Genomic DNA, 19,764 nt, shown 5'->3' with positions numbered 1-19,764 from the left:
TTGAATTCATTTTGTAGCATGTTCAACCGTCTTAGTTAGGCTCGTAAGCAAGCTCACATTTGCTAAGAAGTACTAAAACGAATCGAACGGCTGAAGATGAAGGCAATGTTATTAGTTCAGCAGATGCACCAACATATTGTCAGTGATATTTTCATCCGATTGGTCATGGTTTTTGCTTCTTGGAATGGTCTTTGTTTATGTTGTTTATGGTGAATGTCTGTTTAAGCTTCACTCAATTCGTTTTTTGAAACACAAGTGTTACCCTAACCCTTTAAGACATCGTCGAGTGAGTTTCATGAGTTCACTTGAATGCATAAAGGAGGAAACCGAGTCAGTGGAAGTAAATGTGTTAAATATTCTGCCTTTTGTTTTTCAGTGATGTCAGCGGAGTATGTTTTTGTTCAGCATTTGAATTGAAACATTAGAATGGCTTTAAATGAGTAAAGCTTTAAACTAAGCGCCTGATAGAAGCCATACCAGCGTTGTTGGGACGTGCTGTAAAAGATGACAACACAAAAGACATGGCTGTAGTTTTTACAGCTGAATCTTGTCAGAGATTTCTAAACACCACTGCGTTTATCAGAACTGATGTCCTTGCTTTTGCTGTGTTTACTGGTTGTTACTGAGGCGCAGCAAGCTCTGGTCCCCCTCTCCTCTCATCACTCTGTCACTGTTTATCCTTCACTATCTCACCTCCCTTTTCTCTGTTTGTGGTCACACTCACAAATTCATTTCCCGACTTTTCCGCTTGTCATGCCTTCAGCTAACATCCCTTCTTTTTGTTCCCATATCAGGGCACGTGGTCCTGTTTCTCCCAGCATGCCACGTTCTCTCTATATTCTCCCTCTTCTCCCCCTTATTTCTCTTATCTTTTCCTCATTTTCACGTTCTTCTTGTGAGTCACACCAGAGCAAAAAAAACACAGCCCGGTGTCAGCTTGATGAACGAGGTCACTCAGGCCTAGGTCCTTGTTATGCTGAGTCATCATTAGGGCTCTCTCTCTCTCTCTCTCTCACACACACACACTCTCTCTCTCTCTCTCGTGGTCTCTTTTTCACATGCACATATCAAGTGAGTTCAGTCAAATCTCACTCTCCGCACGCTTCTCGCTCTGTCGTGCAACTCTGACGTCAAGGGATTCCACAGAACTATCATAAAAATAGTCCCACCTTATCAGACATCAGCTCAACTTTAATCTCAGCCAGGCAAAACAACTCTTGTTTTCATGGCCTCTTCTAAGACAACTCTGAGTTGCCCTGAGTTACACTAATGTAAGCGCTCATTCTTATTTCTTTTAACACGTAAGTTGTCAGTAATGCATTTTTACCTGAAGCGAAAAGACATCTTTAATTTGTGAAAGATAGTTTTCTGTAGATCATTATCAAGTCATCATGAAAGTGCTGTATTATTCAACGTCCCATTAAACCCAAGCCAAACATCCAACACCCGACTGACCCTGTCTATCGTCCTGTGTCGGTTTCCAGGCCCACATGGCTCTATCTGTGTCCATGGAGTGTTGGCATTGTAGTGTCAGATAGGCCTCAAATACAAGCTATATTTACCCAGACTCTTACCAGACCCCAGACACCCATCACATGCTCTTTCCCGTGGGTACTCTCATTCCAATAACCCATTCAGATAACATGCTCTGGTCTGCAGAGGGAATGCTGAGTAATGTGCTGAATGAAATGAAAACTTCAGCCTGTGAAAATACTTTCAAAAGCTTGTTTAACGTCACTTGTTTCTCCAGAGTTGCCTACACAGGCTTTTGCATTGTTTATGTATTACATCCCAGGTTAACTAGCAAAAGTAGAACAAATAAGATAAGCTGAAAAAGGAGAATTGTAGCACAAAGCAACAATCGCTTATGGAGTCCCAAACCCTTTCTGTTGGTATGCATGAGTGTTGCTGTGATTAAACATGAACCAGTCGTGTGATGAGGCCACGGAAAAAGGAATGAGACCGTAGAAGGTATGGCTGATATGGATGACATGTTCAAAAGTTACCCAACAATAAGCGCAGGAGGAGGGGGGGGATGGTTGAAATCTAAAAAGTTCCAACATTGTCTTCTTTGTTTAACAGATGCTTCAAAACTTGGCTGAGATTTAGGTTTACCAACGCGGAACAAGCTGAACAACTTCATCATTCAAATGAGCGCCCAAGAATTCAGCTGGATAAGCCAGTAAGGCTGGAGACAAAACATATCCCTATAAACATCCCTCTCTTTCATGACAGAATATTTTTTTGATGGCAGAATTACCCACCGCTAAGTCAGGGATGCAGACTTTTGATTTAAAAAAAAAAAAGAACATTACCGAGTTCAGAATCTGTATCCAACGCATTCTGCTGCACAACAGTCAGTGTGGCAAAGGTTGTAGGTTAAAACAAAGTACAGAAGCTTACTACACCATAAGATACTGATAATACCAGACCAAGATAGACTGTGATTATCTCTCATATTCTGCACATACATATACACATTTTTACAGGCTGGGGGCTTGGTATGACAAGTCAAAGAAAATTCTACTTCAAATAGAACAACCAGAACTGGGGGAGTTTTGGCAAGATATAGACAGGATAATTCTGGATCAGTGTGAGTTTTCAGTGCTCTGCCAGAAAAGGTTGCTTATCTAACAGCAGGAAGGTATCCTATCAGCTGCTCTGATGGCGGCCCTAGAGGCCAGTCTCACACCCTCAAAAGATAGCCCCATGCAGGTCTAATAGTTGTGGGGGAGTTTATCAACGTGAGTGGGAGTTAAGAGAGTGTTATTAGCTGGTGAGAAAAAACACAGATAAAACTATAGCTGGAACAGGTTTCCCTCTTGAGTCAAGCGAGGTGGTTTTTCTAGATCTCATTGAATAAGGCACAATGACGATCTGGGCTACAGTTCATGTCTTGAACTGTCTGAGTTTGTGCGCCTTTTTCTGAATTCATATAAGTGTGCAGTGGTTGCTTTCACTAAGCGTCTTCCTTCCAATAATCCAAGTCTCTCACTCTGTAATGTGATCTTACTTTGTCTCACTGAAGCAGAGCCCAGGGAGCTTCATCGAGATTGTGCTGTAATAATGAGCCATAGCACCGAAACACTCATTGCGAGCAGCACCTAACCCACCCCCACACAACACAACACAACACAACACAACACAATCCAACAGCAAGTCTAGCTGAGATACCATGGACAATTTCAGCCTAACATATTCTCCTTATGTGCTTTTCATGCCCCAACAGTCTTGCAGTGTTGGCAAACACTCTCCCAAATAATGTCGAAAAAGCAGAGAGGTTGCAGGATGAGACAGAGCCAACTTAAGTGTTAAATCCCGGGGTGAGGAAAGGTCAAAGTTTAGAGTATCTATGACATACCAGAAAATAAATGCCTTGACCTTTGGCTACAATATTCCAGACACTTCTTTGCTGTGCTTTTGTGTGTCTGTGTGTATTACATATGCAACCCCGAGGGAGGTTTGTTGGTCCAGGGCCATATTTCCTTATCTCTGGCCAACATGCTTGTACAAACAAGTGCCTCCACCTCAATCTTAAAACCCAGCCAGCCGCTGTTGGGGGGCAGAAAAGAGTTGGAAAGGAGAAAATAAAAGGGGGGGGGGGGGATGAGTGAGGTTAACCACAACAAGATCAGCGAAGAAAGAGGGAGAGAGGCCCAATGCCTGACAACTACTGACAGCTGAGTTTCCTCTCTCAGTGGGGCTTTTATGACCACAAACTGACAGTCAAAGACACGCACACACACGCACACACACACACAGATCGATCCACTTCAGCTTTGCACATAACAACCAAAAGGCCATGCACGAATTATCCCCATTTCTCTTTCATGCAGAGTTTGACATTGACTCTGTCAGACTGTGCTGTGGAGTTGTCTGTGTGGAAGAGGAGCTCTTATGTAACACGTGCTGATGTTCAGTGTGTGAGTCTGTGCTATGATTCAGGGTTTCTGTGCTTGCCTTTAGAGCACAGTCTCAGCCGAGCAAGCTTTGAAGCTACTGTGTGCTTGTTCAATGTGTGTGTCCACAAATGTCTTAGTGTGTGGCCACAAACATTCACACTGCAGGGGTTGGTAAGCGACAGGTGTAAGAGAGGATTTTAAAACACACAGTTAACCTTTTTTTCCCCCGTTTGACTTCTGAACCTTTGCTGTCACCGCTGGCATAGGAGGACAGCTGTGAAAATGACCTCCTGTTTGCTTCACACAGAGCGCAACACACATTTTATCTGCATGTGTGCATATGTGTGACCTGTAAAGACAGTGTGGTGTTATTTAATGGTGCTGTGCAACTGTTGTGGCTGAACAACTGCAGAAAACAGAACTGTGCATGTATGAGTAAATCACATTAGTCACTTTAATGACGCAGCTGTTGGATATGTGAATATGTCACGAGTTGGAAAGTCCTATGAGGAGGTCACCTTTGTGATGATGATTGCAGCCTTAACATTTACAATTGATATGTATTTTCTTTTTCTATTACAGCTCTGTAAGGAACAAAAAATTCAGCTGCATACACACGATGGTACTCTGGAAAGGAAAAGGATGTGTCATTAAATAGATTAATAGGTCAAAAATATATATTCAAAGTAATTGAATTTTTTTGGACTAATGATTAATAACTCTGTTTATTTGCTGTTTAATGTCGATCCATCCTGTTGCTATAAGGCTGCAGGGCGCAAACGGTTAGCCTAGCTTAGCACAAAGACTGCAAATAGATTGAAACAGCTAGTGTGACTCTGTCCAAAGCTTATAAAACCAATACACGTCTCCAATAACCATTTATTTTCTCTAATTCAGACAGGAAAAGCTAGCTGATGATGTGTTACAGATAACTTTATCCTGGCCGCGGACCGTGACTACATGTTGACTTTTCTCAACTATATTGTCTGAGAACCGGTAAAGACAATATATCAGGCCAAAAAAGTGTCTGGCATAAAGGTTGCATTCAGAATTCAGAATCTTTGGCAGAATGGGAAGAACAGGGAAACTTCATCTTATTCTGACTTGGCTTGTCACCCTTTATTACAAGACAGGAACTGGCTTATTATTCAAATCAATTACAAGCTTTAGTTTGCTACTTTTGTGTTGGGTTTAGCAATTTATAAGTCAAGAAGCCAATTACAAACACATTTTTTTATTTGCTTAATAAATTATATAAGTGTCGGAAATTTGACTACATTTATAAATTGCCTTCTTCATATCTTCCACTCAAAGTTTACAACTTCGAGGTCGTCCTTAGAGCGTGAAATTACAACACCAAACATTATGACATGATATAGGAAAGACACAAAATGTTAATTAGTGAGCCGAAGGGGAGCCTCTGTTTGATAGGGGTAAGGATGGAGATCAGGTTATCAAACTGGAGACCTCTGTTGCATGTCATCCTTCCTCAATCCCTGTCCTCTTTTAGCTTCTATTCCTTTCTTGTCTCTATATGTAAAACATAAAAAAAGAGCTTCACAGATCCTTATAAGTGGATTTTGCAAGCCAAGCATAAATCTAGCAAAGCTAGCCAAGCTAGGCCTTTGCAAGTTTAAAGAAACATAAGAAAGGTATAGCTTTAGGGGGGGGGGGGGGGGAAGGCAACTATAAAGGGAGTGAAGATTGGAGTGGAGAATTAACCGAGCTAAAAAGAGGGATCTTTGAAGGCCAGCTGAGATTTGTTGTTTTACACTTTAATTTCTATTGAGATATTTTTGGCCACAAATCCATCCTTATCTTCTCTCCTAATCTCCTCTTATGTCTTGAACTCTCAGACTGGGAACCTTCCCCCATCACTTATGTCTCCCATCATTTCTTTATGGAGTCTCCTCAAACCTCTCCTAATTTAGTATGTTCCATCAAACATGATTTCCCCTTCCCAGAAAAAAACTCACTAAGCTGCCTGTCCTCTCTGTCTCATGAAGCACTGTGTTTGTGTGCATGAATGTGTGTTTCCACGCACCAGCAGTTCTGTTCCTGATCCTAGAGGGAGAGATCAGCTCTCTATACAGCAAGGAGTATAGTCCTGGATTCACCAGCAGCTCTTTATAAGGACAAGGGGAAAAGGCCTTCTGTCTCTATATTTAGATGGACTTTATTGGGCCTCTTGTCTTCGCTTTTCTCCCCCCTGCTTCTGAGCTAGCGCTGTTAAAAATCTCTCACCAACGGCATGTGGGCGGCAGGCCCTCCTCTCCATCGCAGCGAGGGGAGAGTGAGCCTGATAATGATCTGGATGATAATAACAGAGTAGAGGAAACAACAGAGAGATGTGGAGAGGATAGAGAAGAGAAGGATAGAGGGGGGATGGCAGAGAAGTGGTGGGTGGGGAGAAATATATTTTTCATTGTGGCTCCTTCTCTGCTTAGTGACTATAATTCACAGATTTGGTGATGTCCTCTCTGCCCAAACATCTTCATGCCGGGAGGAAGTCCCAGGAAAGGAGTTATCATCCAACCCGGTTTGGAGGAGACCCGGGACCTCTGGTGTCCCTAAACCACCAGTCAGATCTCTTCCAGTCACATTGCTTGGGTTAACATGCGGTAAACCATATTGACTTAGCAACCGTTTTCCTCTGACATTCCCTTGGTGGGAAGATTCTTTTGTTCCAGCTTACAAAAATGTCAATGCATCATGATTAATTAGTAAAAATCTGAAGGAACAATTGGCCATGTTTCAAATGAAAACATATGGGCTTACTCATTAGCCACCATAAGACAATAACGTTTGCTGATACCACATCTAACAATTAAAAATACCATTGGATACTGATACATGTTAGAAAGGCCTTATATCTTACACAATATGTTAAGCTGCCGAAGGTTAAGTTAACTAATATAATATTGGCCAGGAGTTGGTTGAAAGCTAATATTAGCTGCTGTGAGTGATTTATATGTAGGTAACAGTTTATTGAATGTTTAACTTCAAAATTATTATCCCTTGTCCACTGTAGCTCGTGGTAGAGTGGGTCATCTCTCAAATGCAGGTTTGGGGTTCAATCCTAAAGTCACATGTCAAAGTGGTCTTAGAAAATGTCAGGACACTAAACCCAAAAGTGCTGCATAGCCAGTGTGTAAATGCGTGTGAATAGTACTGTTGGACAGTTGGGGACTTTACAGGCTCTACAATCAGTCAGTGAATGTGTCATGGATGAGTGATTGTGACATGTAGCGTGAAGCCACGTTGAGTGGTCAGAAAGTCTCGAAAAGGGGATGTGCTATACAGATCAATTGACCATTTTAGAGTTCTCTACATTTGCAACTGTACAACAATATACAACATAGGAGATTGCAGATGTGTGAGTATGTTGAGAGTCTGAGGTGGCAGAAATTGTTGAATTGAAACACATAGTCCTCTTATGCCCCTCCACATACCTCTGCTATCTGTTCTAATTTCCAAAGGGAAGCACAGCTATGACCTTTTCTGTCCATAATTACTGCCAGTGACAAACAACACTTTGTTTGTGCACTCGTATCCACCTAACTCTCTCTGTCTTATCTAACTTATTGCCTGGTGATTCTAACAAAGTGTAGCCAAACACTAATGGCACAGAGCATATGCGATTTAAGACCCTTATTAGGAGTGATTCAGAATCTCTGAATTTCATCTCAGCACTCCTAAAACAATAACAGGAGCCCCAACAGATTTTTGAATTTTGATAGAAATTCAGTAAATATCTTAATTTGACATTGAAGCTAACGTACGCTAAACTAGAAAAAGGCTCGACTGGACCAGCAGGTCTGAACAGACACAGACAGGAAATAGTGAACTTTGCTTGTTTGAAAAGCATTGACACAGAAGAATGTGTAAACATGTAATATAATAAGGTGAAGCCTATATTCTTAAGCTCCAACCAACGATATTAGCTTTTCCTCAATGAGTAGGTTGACAATTTTCAGACCACTATATGTGGTAGGTTGTGAAACATTAACTTCTTAATGATAATTCCCTGTCAGGAAGCAGGATAACATGTTTACCTTAGTACAAATAATTGACAGAAAGAGGTAAATGAGGAAAAAAGTAGGTTGTTATTGGTCGGAAAATGTTTAGTAACAGAATAGTGGACTCACAGGGAACATTACACGTCACATTTCTATCGAAGCTGAGCAGCCCCAAAGGTCTGATCCTAAAATCAGGCCAGGCAGCGAGCCACCCTCAGGAGACTTTGCGTCTGAGGCAGGGGTGAAAAAGAGAAAAAGCTTTGGTATTAGACGGGGGTTGTTTGTGGAATTGGCATGGCTTGAGCCTTTAAAAAAGACTCATAAAACCTTGAGCAAACATGGGCTGAGACTCGCTCACCTTAGTATTAACGACTCATTATGGTAACTTCAGTTGTATAGGGCTTTGGTAGATAAGCATCAAACCTCATGTTTGTCTTAAAGCTCCTAATCCTGATTTCACCACATATAATTGGTTTTATATTTGGCTCCCATCATCACAATATCATGAACATTATAGCTAGGATTATTAAACATATCTTCTTTCTTTATAACAGGAACTAATGGTTTACAGTCATAAACATCTCTGACTGTGCTTGATAACGCACTGTAGTAGCCTACTTGAGCTTTAAGCTAATGCTAGCATGGCAAAATGTCCAGTAGTGCTAAGGTGCTTATTTTTAGTAGCTGTCATTTTACACATGGTCACCACCATGATGTTTTACAGAATGAGTATACCTTTGACCTATCGGTGTTGCAAGATGGAAAGTCAAAGTACCACCAACCTCAATAGACTCTTTAGTATGAACATATACCCTTACTATGTATGGACAACAACAGGCTGTCTCTGTGTCTATCCTTTCATACTTAAAGTAAATAGCTTATCTGTTGCTGATTGTGTTTATCATAAACAAAATACCCCGTAGACAAGCAGAGTTAAAAAGAGATTCAAGAATCTTTATCTTCACCTCACTGATTAGCAAAGCCCAGGCAGGTGGGGCTGAAAGAGGCAGAATGATTTGCATAAGAGCTGCCAATTTCGGGAGCAATACAAGAAGAGCATCAACTGCCATGCAAATGAGAAGCAAATGGCATTCAAACCAGACCAAGGTAAAGCAAGGCCGGAAAGGTGCGCACACAAGAGTGTTCCAGGTATGTGAGACTTTGTGTTTGTGCCTCAAACAGGAGGATAATGGTCTTTCGAGTTTTACAACAACAGCGACAGCAGCTCTCTGAGGAAGGACTTGCCATGACATCACAATAGTGGAAGCTGAAGACAATAGTTCTCTGTGCACGAGGAGAGCTGAGGCGTGGCCTGGCTGGACAGAGGGTCTTCTCAGTGAAACAGCCGCCCTCGACAGCTGTCACAACCTCTGTATCTCAGTCACATACACACCATTTGGAAAAAAAGAAAAAAAAAGCATGAAAGCTGACGGGGTTATGTTAAATCCCTTTACCCCTAAGTGTGTGTGTTTCTGCGTGTGTGTGTTTGCCTCACTCAGTCCATGCTAAGTGCCAGCTCAGGAACGCAGGAACAGAGGTGGAGTAGGAGGAGAGAACCCAGAGAAAGAAACATCGCTCGTACAAACTGATAAAACAAAGAGTCTATGTACAGAAATCCCCCAACCAGTAGATGAAGAGTGATAGTGTCAAGGGTGTGTGTGTGTGTGTGTGTGTGTGTGTGTGTGTGTGTGTGTGTGTGTGTGTGTGTGTGTGTGTGTGTGTGCCTGCCCACACGATAGCTCTGTATTTACACTCTATTTGTCTTTGTGTTATTGCCTGAGGAGATGTAGACAAAGCTTCCAGACATGCAGCCTCTGTCCATCCTTTTTTTTTTCCAAAGTACTGATGTTCAAGTTATTTACCCAAACACTCCAGATGAGAGCGGTCTTCTTAAACATCCATAAAGGTTTACAGGCTATGACGGAGAGGAGTGAAGAAGCTCACCACTCAGCTGAATTTCACATGAGGAGAGCACAGAGCGAGGTGAACAAGTGGAGCCGAGGCTGAAGTTACCGCCTCATAGATCCATCAAGGAAACACCACCTGGTTTGTTAAAAAAAGGGAGTCTAGTTAGCTCTTCAAAAACAGCTCAATACCGGATGTGCAAACAGCAGACGGGCATCATTGAGCGTGTATGAGCATTGTATCAACAAAACCCACCTGCCCTTCAGTTAAGGTCTAATGACAACAAATGCAACAAAAGCGTTGTGTGTGTGATACGCCCAGCCTCGAGGGGCCGCCACAGCTTTCTATTCACTCGTTCACCTGCAGAACGATTCAATAGGAGTGCATGTTATTAAAAGCTTTCACACACGTGGGCTGACGGCATGATGAATCTGCGTGGAGGACACCAGACAAGACTGAGGAGGTTTCAATGACGAATATGGGTCTTTGTTGAAGCGCTGCATTTCTGAATACATGTTCTAGCTGTATTATGCAAATCAAGTCATGTTACACAAAGGCTCTTTCTATTGCAGCTAATTTTGTTAAAAAAAAAAAAAACATTGTATGCACAACTGAATTAAATCATACTTCTATACATCTAGCTTGTAAGAATGGCCTACACTCCTGGTTGTTAAGGTTTGTGGTAGTTGCTGTCTTGTATCAGAATATTTAAAAAGTCCTGTTATATCTATTTCTTAAGCAAGGAGGTAAATATAAATAAAGACTCTCAATAAATGTAATCATAATATAGATTTTCTGTGTATTCTTAGTGTGTTCATATTTTTTTCTTCTCAAGTCAAAGATAAAGTGTCATTGTGGCTCCGGGCATGTATTATAAGTTGGTGTTAGGAGTGTGTCTGACTGACTGTTGTAATGTGAACCGAGCGGCCCCCAGGAACAGCTGCACAGTGTGACACTCACACTCTCCTTCTTAACACCGGGATAAAGATCAGAGGGGGATATCTTCAAATGAAGACAGGACCCAGCATACTGACCATGTTGGGTCAATGTCAAACAAGGGCCCTTTGCTGTGGAAAACCTGCGGGTCAAGTCAGTCTAAAGAAAATGACTGCCACCTAGTGGTTACTCAGTGAAGAGCATGCTTTTCAGTTGGGCATGACATGACACTTAAAGTGTTTTCACAGAATTGGACAATGACCCACAACTAAATAATGTGTTAAATATGAAAATACATACTCAAATGGATTGCTTTAAGACATCAAAAGCAGTAGCAAGTTAAAAATATATATATAACTTTCTGGAATGTTAAAATGTATGTTCTGAGAAACAAAATAAAAAGGTGTCTGCGCTGTATAGATTTTAAGGCTCCTTTGTGTAGCCTCTTTAAACAAGAAAACTCTAAAACTGTATTGTCAGTCTCTATTTCTTTCTATTCGACTGTTTGTCTCTCTTTATCCCTCTTCCACGGCCCATCTGGTCAGAACAAATGGTAATTTGGTAAAGAGTCTGTCTGCTTGCGATGTCTGTCTGTTAGAAGAAAGTTTTCTTTGCCAATTGCTCGCTCATTACAGATTGTTTGATCTCTAAACAATGACACGAACATCTGAAGTGTCATGAGATGCCTTTTTTTGTGATTTGTTGCTATATACATGAAAAATGGTCAATTATGGAATACTGTACAGACCTTTCAATCCAATCATTTTAAAATTAATTAATAAATAGTGGAGGAAGTGGAACCTACAGATAAACCAACCCCACCACCAGCTTCTGAGCAAATGGTCTCCATACTTGTTTCTGTTCTTAGACAAATATTAAGAGGGACCGGAGGCCTTAGTTTAAGATCAATATTTACATCACATCATTTTAAACAGAAATAAACATGTTTTTATTTTACATGCTTTATTAATCCCTGAGGGAATTGAGAGACATGCTACTAACACATATAGGCCTGAAATACACACATGCTAAAGCAGGACTTGTGGACATGCATTAATGGAGAGATGTCAGAGTGAGGCTGCTACACACTGATACTCAGGGAACGCATCAGGGCTGTTTGGGGTTTGGTGCCTTGCTCAAGGGAAACCTCGGCAGTACTCGGGAAGTGCCCTGGCACCTCTCCAGCTAATAGACCAACTTCCATGTTATGGTCTGCACTGGGACTTGGACCCAAATAAATAAGTATATATTTGGAAGTCATTGTGTTGCTGGTCTTTGTGCATCATATCTAGTGTTTATTTACGACTCAGCAGCTGAGTAAGTGATGTGCGTGTGTTTGCTAACTTTTTCAGGTTCCTCATGTGATTAAAAGACTACAGTATACATTTCAGCATCACCTTTGGATTGTTTGTTTTAAACACACACAAAAAAAACTTTAGATTGAGGGGCACTGATTTATTAATCCATGCGTACTGTTTTCTTCACATTACAATAGTTAACATACGAAAAAATATTTAAAAAACAAAGAGAAAAAAAATCAACAAAAGGAGAAAAATCAGATGCTTTCTGAACACTGCTGATCAAATGAGCATCCTGCTGTACACAACATAAAAACTACTACAGAAACATCTACTCAAATCAAGCTGCTTTAAACTGAATCATACATCCTCATAGATACAGCTGTTCACTGACCATGTAACAGCTGTCACAACTGTCCATATCTGTGTCATCGTGTGCCTTTTTTCAGTGTTTCTTCTGGAAATAAACGAGACAAAAACAGTTTTTCTCCCTATCCATCGAGGAGCTTGAGGATGCTCTCCCTCTCCTTCAGAGCTTTCCAGGCCTGGTCCTTCTCCTTCTTTGTTGGTGTGCGTTTCTTCTGCCTGGCTGCCATGATTCGTCGAAATCCCTCCATGACCTCGTTGTCAGACACCCTGACTCTCTGCCGGAGCTCCTGCTTACGCATCTCCTCTTTGGCCAACCTGTGAGGAAACAGCAGAGAGTCAATGTCAGCAGCTGATCATGCATCAGACTTTATTTAAATTACGCTTCACTTAATGTGTAACAGTATTAGTTGATCTGTCCTCACCGGAGCAGCTCCTGTTTACGGGCTCTGTTGTGAGCACTCAAGGCTTTGAGCTCTGCTTGTCTCTTCTGCAGCTCTGCCAGGACCTCATCCTCCGAGTCTCCTCCTGGTCCAGGACGCTCCTCAGAGTCCAGCAGCCCCTGAGCCACAAGCTCCTCCTTGATCCTCGCCTCCAGAGAGCGCGTGTGAGGGACACTTGAAGGGGGAAATAGAAACATAGAAGTGGTATAAGGCATAGAAACCGGACTATGTGGAGAGCTGTTACAGGAACTATTACTTCTAGATGCCTCTCAGATCTCACTCATTCAACGTGTTTTTATCAAATACCTAAAAGCTTTTCCCTGGCTTCGAGGAGAAGTACCAGCACCATCATTAGCATCCTTCCCTGCAATGTCGGGGATAGGAGAATCCTCCATGGGGGATATAATATTCTCCTGGAAGAGAACAGATACACATTTGTCAATTAATTGTTTTAACATTTTTTGGATTCAGTTCATTTAAATGCTCTATCTCAGTCATCAGACACTTTGCATTATTGGGATTAAAAGGTGCACAGATTGATCGGTGGGTGACTGGAATCTGCAGATTTTTTTAGACTGCACGGCCAAAACCGGTCAGTCCTAACAAGTGTAGCCCATTTAGTGCCGATTTCAAGACTCACACGCGAGCCGTTTCACGCCATACGCACAGCTTCACAAACACCGAGGGAGGGCCACACATAAACCAAGCTGACATGTCGGCAGTGTATATATGAGATGTATTACCTCAGTGTACGAGCACATTATGTAAAAGTTTGACGACCCGTGAGAAGGATGAATTTGCAGGAAATATTATAGATTTATAGTATTAGGCCCAGCCTACATGATAAAAACTCTTTGCAACTACAAATAGCGTTCACTGAGGCAGTGAGAGACTTTGCTGTTTTTATTATTTAATTTATCAATGAGTTAGATCAAAACGTCGGGCTGAAGAGTGATAACAATGGCTGTTTGAATCTTTCTAGAATGTGAATATTAAATGCAGATAATGAAATCCATGTATAATTTTAAAAGATCATTTAATACATTTTTGATTGCTTTTACTTTACATATATAGAAACACTTCAATCATGAATAATTGCATATAAATACAAGAGAATACAGGTAACAAAGGGTTGACTCTCAAAATGTTCTAGTGGAGATTAGTCTGAGTGAGAAGGAGAGATGTAGCATGGTGCAGTTTTTAAGATTTTTTGGAATAGTAACAATTACTTTACAGTCGGTGTTTTATAATGAACATCACAGAAATGTCCCACACTTCATTTGGTTTAACTGTCAATTTGAGTGCTATGAAGAAAGAAAATTTAGCCAGAAATCGGTATCTGCAGGTCAGACCAGGTAAAAAACGGAAATCGGCCAGAGAAATTACAATCGGTGCATCTCAAATTGGAAGTTGTATCATTTGTTACTCTGGACTCCAAGTAAGTCCTCAACATACTAACCTCGACAAGAGCCTGGAGCAGTCGCTGTGTGAGGGGACCAAAGGGACATCCATCTTCTGGGGACTCATGTTGGGACTCTGACTTCTTCAACAAAGAATCCACATCTGAAGCAGTCAACATGGGAAAGATTAAAAGAGATGCTAATGCGTTATGTACAGTCTGGCATTCTAATACGCTTCAGTGTTCTCCCACCTTTTGCATCCAGTTCAGACAGCGGCCCCCCCATGAGGCTCTTCTTCTTGTCGTTGGCTCGTGCTCCTTCCCTCTGCTCCTCCAGCAGATCTTCCTGAGCCCACCGCTGAGAGTAGTGTTTACCCAGTGCTGGTATCTAGATTTAACAAGGACAGTACCAAAGCTCAACACATCTCATAACAACTTACAGAAATGTGAAATAACAGAAATATAGGTGTAACATAACAAGTACATGGAGTACTATGTCGTACTTTGAAATACTCCGCTTCATCATCTGGGGGTTTCAGAAGCTCTTCTAGCAATCGTATCTCTTCATTTGTGATGTCCGCACAATACGGCTCGACCGATGCCCAAAATCTGGAAATAAGGACAAAATTACAATCCGGAGAAATAAAAAATATCTATATCATCATTTTAGTAATATGCAGAGACTTGGTGCTGTCGGCGATTTGGGGCCTTGTGAATAAATTGATTTTTAATATTAATAAAGAATTAACTAATGTTCTGATATTTTTCTGGCCCACAGAAACGTCTTACCTTTTCTCCCCCATAAGGCTCCCCTGAAATAGTATTTAACTTCAGGAGCAAAGAAGAAGAGACAAAGACTAATTATTGCTGACCTGTTGGGTGCATCATTCTTAGGAGTGCGAGGAATGTCTTGAGGGTCATCTGTAAACTCATATTCTTGAACTTTAGGCTGCAGATTTTTGGATTTGGGTCTGCCAGGTCCTGGACCCGGCCCATGACTGCCTTTGCCTTCCAACTTCTGCTTCTTTGGTTTGTGGCGGGAGGAGGCAGCGGGGTCTGGGTCTTTTCCTAGCTTCAGGAAACGCTTGTCTCCCTTCTTGTCCTGCCAGTCTGTGAGGATCTAAGATGCAGCATAGGAAGAAAAAAAAAAGCAATAGTAACCATCCAGGAAGTTGATGTAAACAGAGGCCTTTTGTTTCATATGGGTTCTAAAGTGGGAGTCAACAAACTTGGGATGAAAACATCATACCACATGGTAAAGAGAAATGGAGGAGGGAGGATCCAAACTCTGTCCTACCTGTCTCTGCTCCTCCAGGGCTCGGAGCCGGCGGCTGGCTGAGGACAGAAGTGTCTCCAGCTCCAGCTGCAGAGTGTCGAGCTCCTCGATGCCGATGCCATCGTCTTCTGAGCGGCCGAGGACAGCAGTGTAGCGGGGACACACCTTCACATGCTCAACTGGCTTGAAGTCATAGTACTTCAGTGGGGGGCAGTCCTTTAACTCGCTCATGATGCTGCTGTGCAGAGATTTGCAATGTCTAATAAAAGCAGATGTGAAGAGAGGGTAATAAGAAATGATTAGATTTACACACACAGTGGTCTCCAAATGGTGTCTGTTAGTTTGTGTCTCTCATAAAAATACAGTATACAGTCTATGAACACACGCACCGACAACACAAGCTGGGCCCAAACTGCAAAGATGATTTCCACCTTTTTCTATGTCGCACAGGGTAATTACACGATTTTGTACAAAAAATGTGTAACACTGAGGCGATTCGAAACCCCTAAAGTCGAAAGACATGTACATGTATACCAAATTTATCTTTTAACATGTTTAGGAGCAACGATATTTACCGTCAGTGAATGGTGTCCATGATGGGAGAAACCATTTCTAATTGATGGGGGGGTGTGAACCATAGTCGAACAAACAAGTCATGTTATTGACAAAATGTAAATTTAACATAGAAAACACAAATTATAAAACATTATCAGTTGGGATGAAGCATTACAGATAATCATTTTGTCAAAAAAAATTGAGAAGTCGTCAAATTATTACCCGGTTTCTAGAATGGTTTCATCGGAACAAACCATTTTGTGCCGAGGTACATTATAAAAAATAACTACAGCTTAACTCGTAATAAGGCTATTACACTGGATCATATTTATGTTACACTGTCGTTTTCTATAAGTTTTATTAAAAATGGGCAACGCAAGATGAAAACAAGTCTTTAACAAACGGCAACTGAATGAGAAAGCTCCTCTTCAAATAGGTAGATGGACGCTTCTTAGTGTACGCTTGTTTCAGGTACCACAAACTCCAACCGGGCGGGGCAAACCGCGCAATACGGCAGAAAGGATGCTGTGTGGTGACATCTGCTTTCTCGAGCGAAGGGTAGAGTAAAATAAGCGCACCCTGTCTGTACTCGGCGATGTAGGATTTACGGAAGAGGAGTCCCAGGCGTGGCAGAGGAACTTCCGTCTTTTACAGCTGAAAAATGGTAAGTCTCTTCCTCTGAATATATCTTTATTTTTCATTGTTTAGTCGTTCACCTCCGCTAACCACGGCTAAACTCAAGTCAAGATGAGCTCGGTGTTGCTCACAGTCTGGCTTTCTGGTGGGCTGCAGTGAAATTAGAGGACGGGCATCCTTAACACGATTTGCAGAAACTAAAGTGAGCTGAGCTGTCTGTTTTTTTTCTCTCGGGCCTCTTTTCCACATTATTGTGTAGTAGATCTTCCAAAGCTCTACTATTATACGACGGGTAATCTTAGTATATGTGTTTAGCATGGGCACAGTGATTTTTGGTTGGCTTTAATAATTTGGATGAGCTGCAATCTCGGTGACCTGAGACCGTCCAACCAGCAGACGTTTATCTAAGCAAATCATCTAAATGTAATAAATCATAACTTGCATCTACAGATCGTGTTTTCTTTCTTTTTTGATTGGAAATGGCTCTATGTGCACGGTATGAAGGTGTGACTGAGAGGTAGCCACTGTATCCCTTCATGCAGCTGATGTTATTTCCTGATCAAACCTGACTTCATATGCTGACCCCCACTGGTTGAGTCAGCCTAACTGGACTGGGAGGCTCAGTTCGCTCATGGACTCTGATTTGAAAAAAACAAATACATAGTTTGTTAATGTAGTGGGACTCATCCAGAACTTGTTATCTATCCCCAGACAGCGACTCTGCGTCCCTACTTAAACGCTGTGAGGGCGACCCTGCAGGCGGCCCTCTGTCTGGAGAACTTCTCCTCTCAGGTGGTGGAGCGTCACAACAAGCCAGAAGTGGAGGTCAGGTAGGTTTTATGTCGTGTGTTTGGACTCTGCAGCCTCTCCGGTTGTCCCACTGGATTTGCTTCCTTCTGTTTTTGAGCCCTTAAGCTGTTTGCAGATCATCCTTGGCTGTCAAACAAGTGTGGACTTGTGCAAACATTTTAGCAGGGAGACAATTTCTCAAGCAGGGGCACAGTGTCAGCCACTGACGTGTGTGGACTTGCAGCAGCTATTTGCAGGTGTATTCCTAATCCCTTATCAAGGTTTTACCTTAAAAATGTAAGCTGGTTCCTAAGACTTTAATATTGACAAAAACGCGTACGTCGAAAAGTCCTCTGGCCTGGTTTCATATTGATGGAAGCGTTTTGCTGTGGTTACAGGAGCAGTAAAGAGCTGCTTCTTCAGCCTGTGGTCATCAGCCGCAATGACAAGGAGAAGGTTCTCATTGAGGGATCCATCAACTCGGTCAGAGTCAGCATTGCTGTCAAACAGGTGATTTAAACAGCAGGGTTTGGACTGTTTTGGGCTGTTTGTATTTTTCTCCAACAGTCTAATGTGTTTTATTTTTATTTTTAAAAACTGTTTCTCTGCAGGCTGATGAGATTGAGAAGATCCTTTGCCACAAGTTTATGCGCTTCATGATGATGCGAGCGGAGAACTTCTTCATTCTGAGGAGGAAACCAGTAGAGGTGAGTCGTGAAAGGCTAATGAGGGTTGTTTACACTGGAAAAGAAAAAGCTAGTGACAGAATGGTAATCAATATACAGTGATGTAAATACAGCAGCAATACAAATACAAATGAGGAACAGTGTGAACTTTGAAATGCACAGATGGACTAAGAATTGTATAAAAACATTGCATATCATTCTTTCCAATGTACTTTTCATTTTCCCTGACCACTTTAACACCATGAAGTGATATTTCTGTCACAGCTTTTCTTTTCTTACTTCCTCTCTTGCACTGTGATTTCAGGGATATGACATTAGCTTCCTGATTACCAACTTCCACACGGAGCAGATGTACAAACACAAGCTGGTGGACTATGTGATCCACTTCATGGAGGAGATTGACAAAGAGATCAGCGAGATGAAACTTTCCGTTAATGCCCGGGCCCGTATTGTTGCAGAGGAATTCCTGAAAAATGTAAGAAACTTCTCAGCTGTGTGGGTTCAAAGCTGCTTCACCGGCATGTCGGAAAATCCACTTCGACTTTCTGATTTGACCGTTTTCTCTCCACAGTTCTGAGGACAGTATTGTCCACGATCCCACACAATCTGGGGAACGGCTCCGAGGGCCAATCAGCCCAGGAGTGGAGGACTAAAGGAGAAAACAACCAATCAAGAAGATGAGAGGAATATCACCAATCTGAGGATACCATTAGCACATGTCTCAAGTATTTCCCTGTAATCATGAATATCAATGACTGTATATAATGAAATATTTACCAGTTTCATTTTCAGCCATTTAGAACAAATCCCCAACAAAGGCGGGTCCTTAAAGTATTAATCATGTTGATAGCCATGAATACAGGGGGCACTGAGATTGTGTTGATGCAAACAGAACGGCCAGGTGTATGTATGTTTCTGTATGTGAGAGTGTGTGATCTGTCACTGTTGTTTCAAAATGTCAAAATGTCTCTGTTCAAACCCCCATTTAAGGGAAGGAGTCTGCTTGTGGTCAAATCAAGGACACGGAGCAAGAGCTGTCTGAAAACAAACCACCAAACCCCATGTAGAAAATAACAAAAGATAATAAAACTCTGTTGTTTTATAGCTTCGGTGTTCTCATTTCAATACTGCCGCTCTATCTGATTCAAGGTGTACGTTTCTGCTGCTGCTGCTTGTTCCTATAAATGGTTTGCGTCTCAGGAAGTTGATTTTAGTCAGCACTTACAGTTACGGTGTTATTTCATCTGTGAGAGAGGGGAAGTGGTACCTTCACACTGTGTGTGAGACTGCTTTGTTGACCAGTCTCTCTTCGCATTTACAACTAAAACCAAATGATTTAACTTTAGCTTACAGTTCTGTGTTGCCTTTAAATTTAACTACACTCCTGAGGTGGTTTCTTTTAAACAAAAAATAGCAACACCAAGAAGCTCCCGTTTGAAGGATTTATTGATAAGTGACGTTTCGAGCCTCAGACTTGAAAGTGTATTTTATGAGAATACACCTTCAAGTCTGAGGACGAGCACGTTGACTCTAAAACGTCACTTTTTAATAAAT

General features: G+C 41.7%; 2 protein-coding genes across 3 annotated transcripts; one reads left to right on the top strand and one right to left on the bottom strand.

The window, feature by feature from the left end:
- Positions 1 to 12,202: 12,202 nt before the first annotated feature.
- On the bottom strand, positions 12,203 to 16,259 carry tada3l (transcriptional adaptor 3 (NGG1 homolog, yeast)-like). Of its 2 annotated transcripts, none has more exons than XM_061042388.1 (9): positions 16,120 to 16,259; positions 15,566 to 15,803; positions 15,141 to 15,388; positions 14,772 to 14,877; positions 14,521 to 14,656; positions 14,329 to 14,432; positions 13,176 to 13,282; positions 12,852 to 13,043; positions 12,203 to 12,744 (listed from the first exon to the last, which is right to left on the bottom strand). In XM_061042388.1, the coding sequence occupies exons 2-9, from the start codon at positions 15,773 to 15,775 to the stop codon at positions 12,552 to 12,554; spliced, it is 1,296 nt and encodes a 431-aa protein (XP_060898371.1). In that variant the 5' UTR covers positions 15,776 to 15,803; positions 16,120 to 16,259; the 3' UTR covers positions 12,203 to 12,551. The 2 variants fall into 2 exon arrangements, with proteins under 2 accessions (XP_060898371.1, XP_060898372.1); XM_061042389.1 differs by lacking the exon at positions 16,120 to 16,259 and adding an exon at positions 15,934 to 16,099.
- A 397-nt stretch (positions 16,260 to 16,656) lies between these two features.
- LOC132977649 (actin-related protein 2/3 complex subunit 4-like) lies at positions 16,657 to 19,314 on the top strand. The gene is made up of 6 exons (XM_061042390.1): positions 16,657 to 16,763; positions 17,447 to 17,565; positions 17,923 to 18,034; positions 18,136 to 18,231; positions 18,515 to 18,685; positions 18,782 to 19,314. Exons 1-6 carry the CDS (start codon positions 16,761 to 16,763, stop codon positions 18,785 to 18,787), a joined length of 507 nt encoding a protein of 168 aa, XP_060898373.1. The 5' UTR covers positions 16,657 to 16,760; the 3' UTR covers positions 18,788 to 19,314.
- Positions 19,315 to 19,764: the final 450 nt, after the last annotated feature.

The sequence above is a fragment of the Labrus mixtus genome, chromosome 7, assembly GCF_963584025.1.
Source record: "Labrus mixtus chromosome 7, fLabMix1.1, whole genome shotgun sequence".
Lineage (NCBI taxonomy): Eukaryota > Metazoa > Chordata > Actinopteri > Labriformes > Labridae > Labrus > Labrus mixtus.
This window is presented reverse-complemented; position numbering and strand designations above follow the sequence as displayed.

What these genes read in the sequence shown, in the direction of transcription:
- tada3l (XM_061042388.1), bottom strand. Translation starts at nt 15,775, where the DNA reads ATGAGCGAGTTAAAGGACTGCCCCCCACTGAAGTACTATGACTTCAAG. An exon ending in CCCTGGAGGAGCAGAGACAG is followed by an intron (nt 15,389 to 15,565) that starts GTAGGACAGAGT and finishes GCTGCATCTTAG; the next exon opens with ATCCTCACAGACTGGCAGGA. An exon ending in GTCTGAACTGGATGCAAAAG is followed by an intron (nt 14,433 to 14,520) that starts GTGGGAGAACAC and finishes TGACTGCTTCAG; the next exon opens with ATGTGGATTCTTTGTTGAAG.
- LOC132977649 (XM_061042390.1), top strand. An exon ending in AAGCCAGAAGTGGAGGTCAG is followed by an intron (nt 17,566 to 17,922) that starts GTAGGTTTTATG and finishes CTGTGGTTACAG; the next exon opens with GAGCAGTAAAGAGCTGCTTC. An exon ending in TCAGCATTGCTGTCAAACAG is followed by an intron (nt 18,035 to 18,135) that starts GTGATTTAAACA and finishes GTTTCTCTGCAG; the next exon opens with GCTGATGAGATTGAGAAGAT.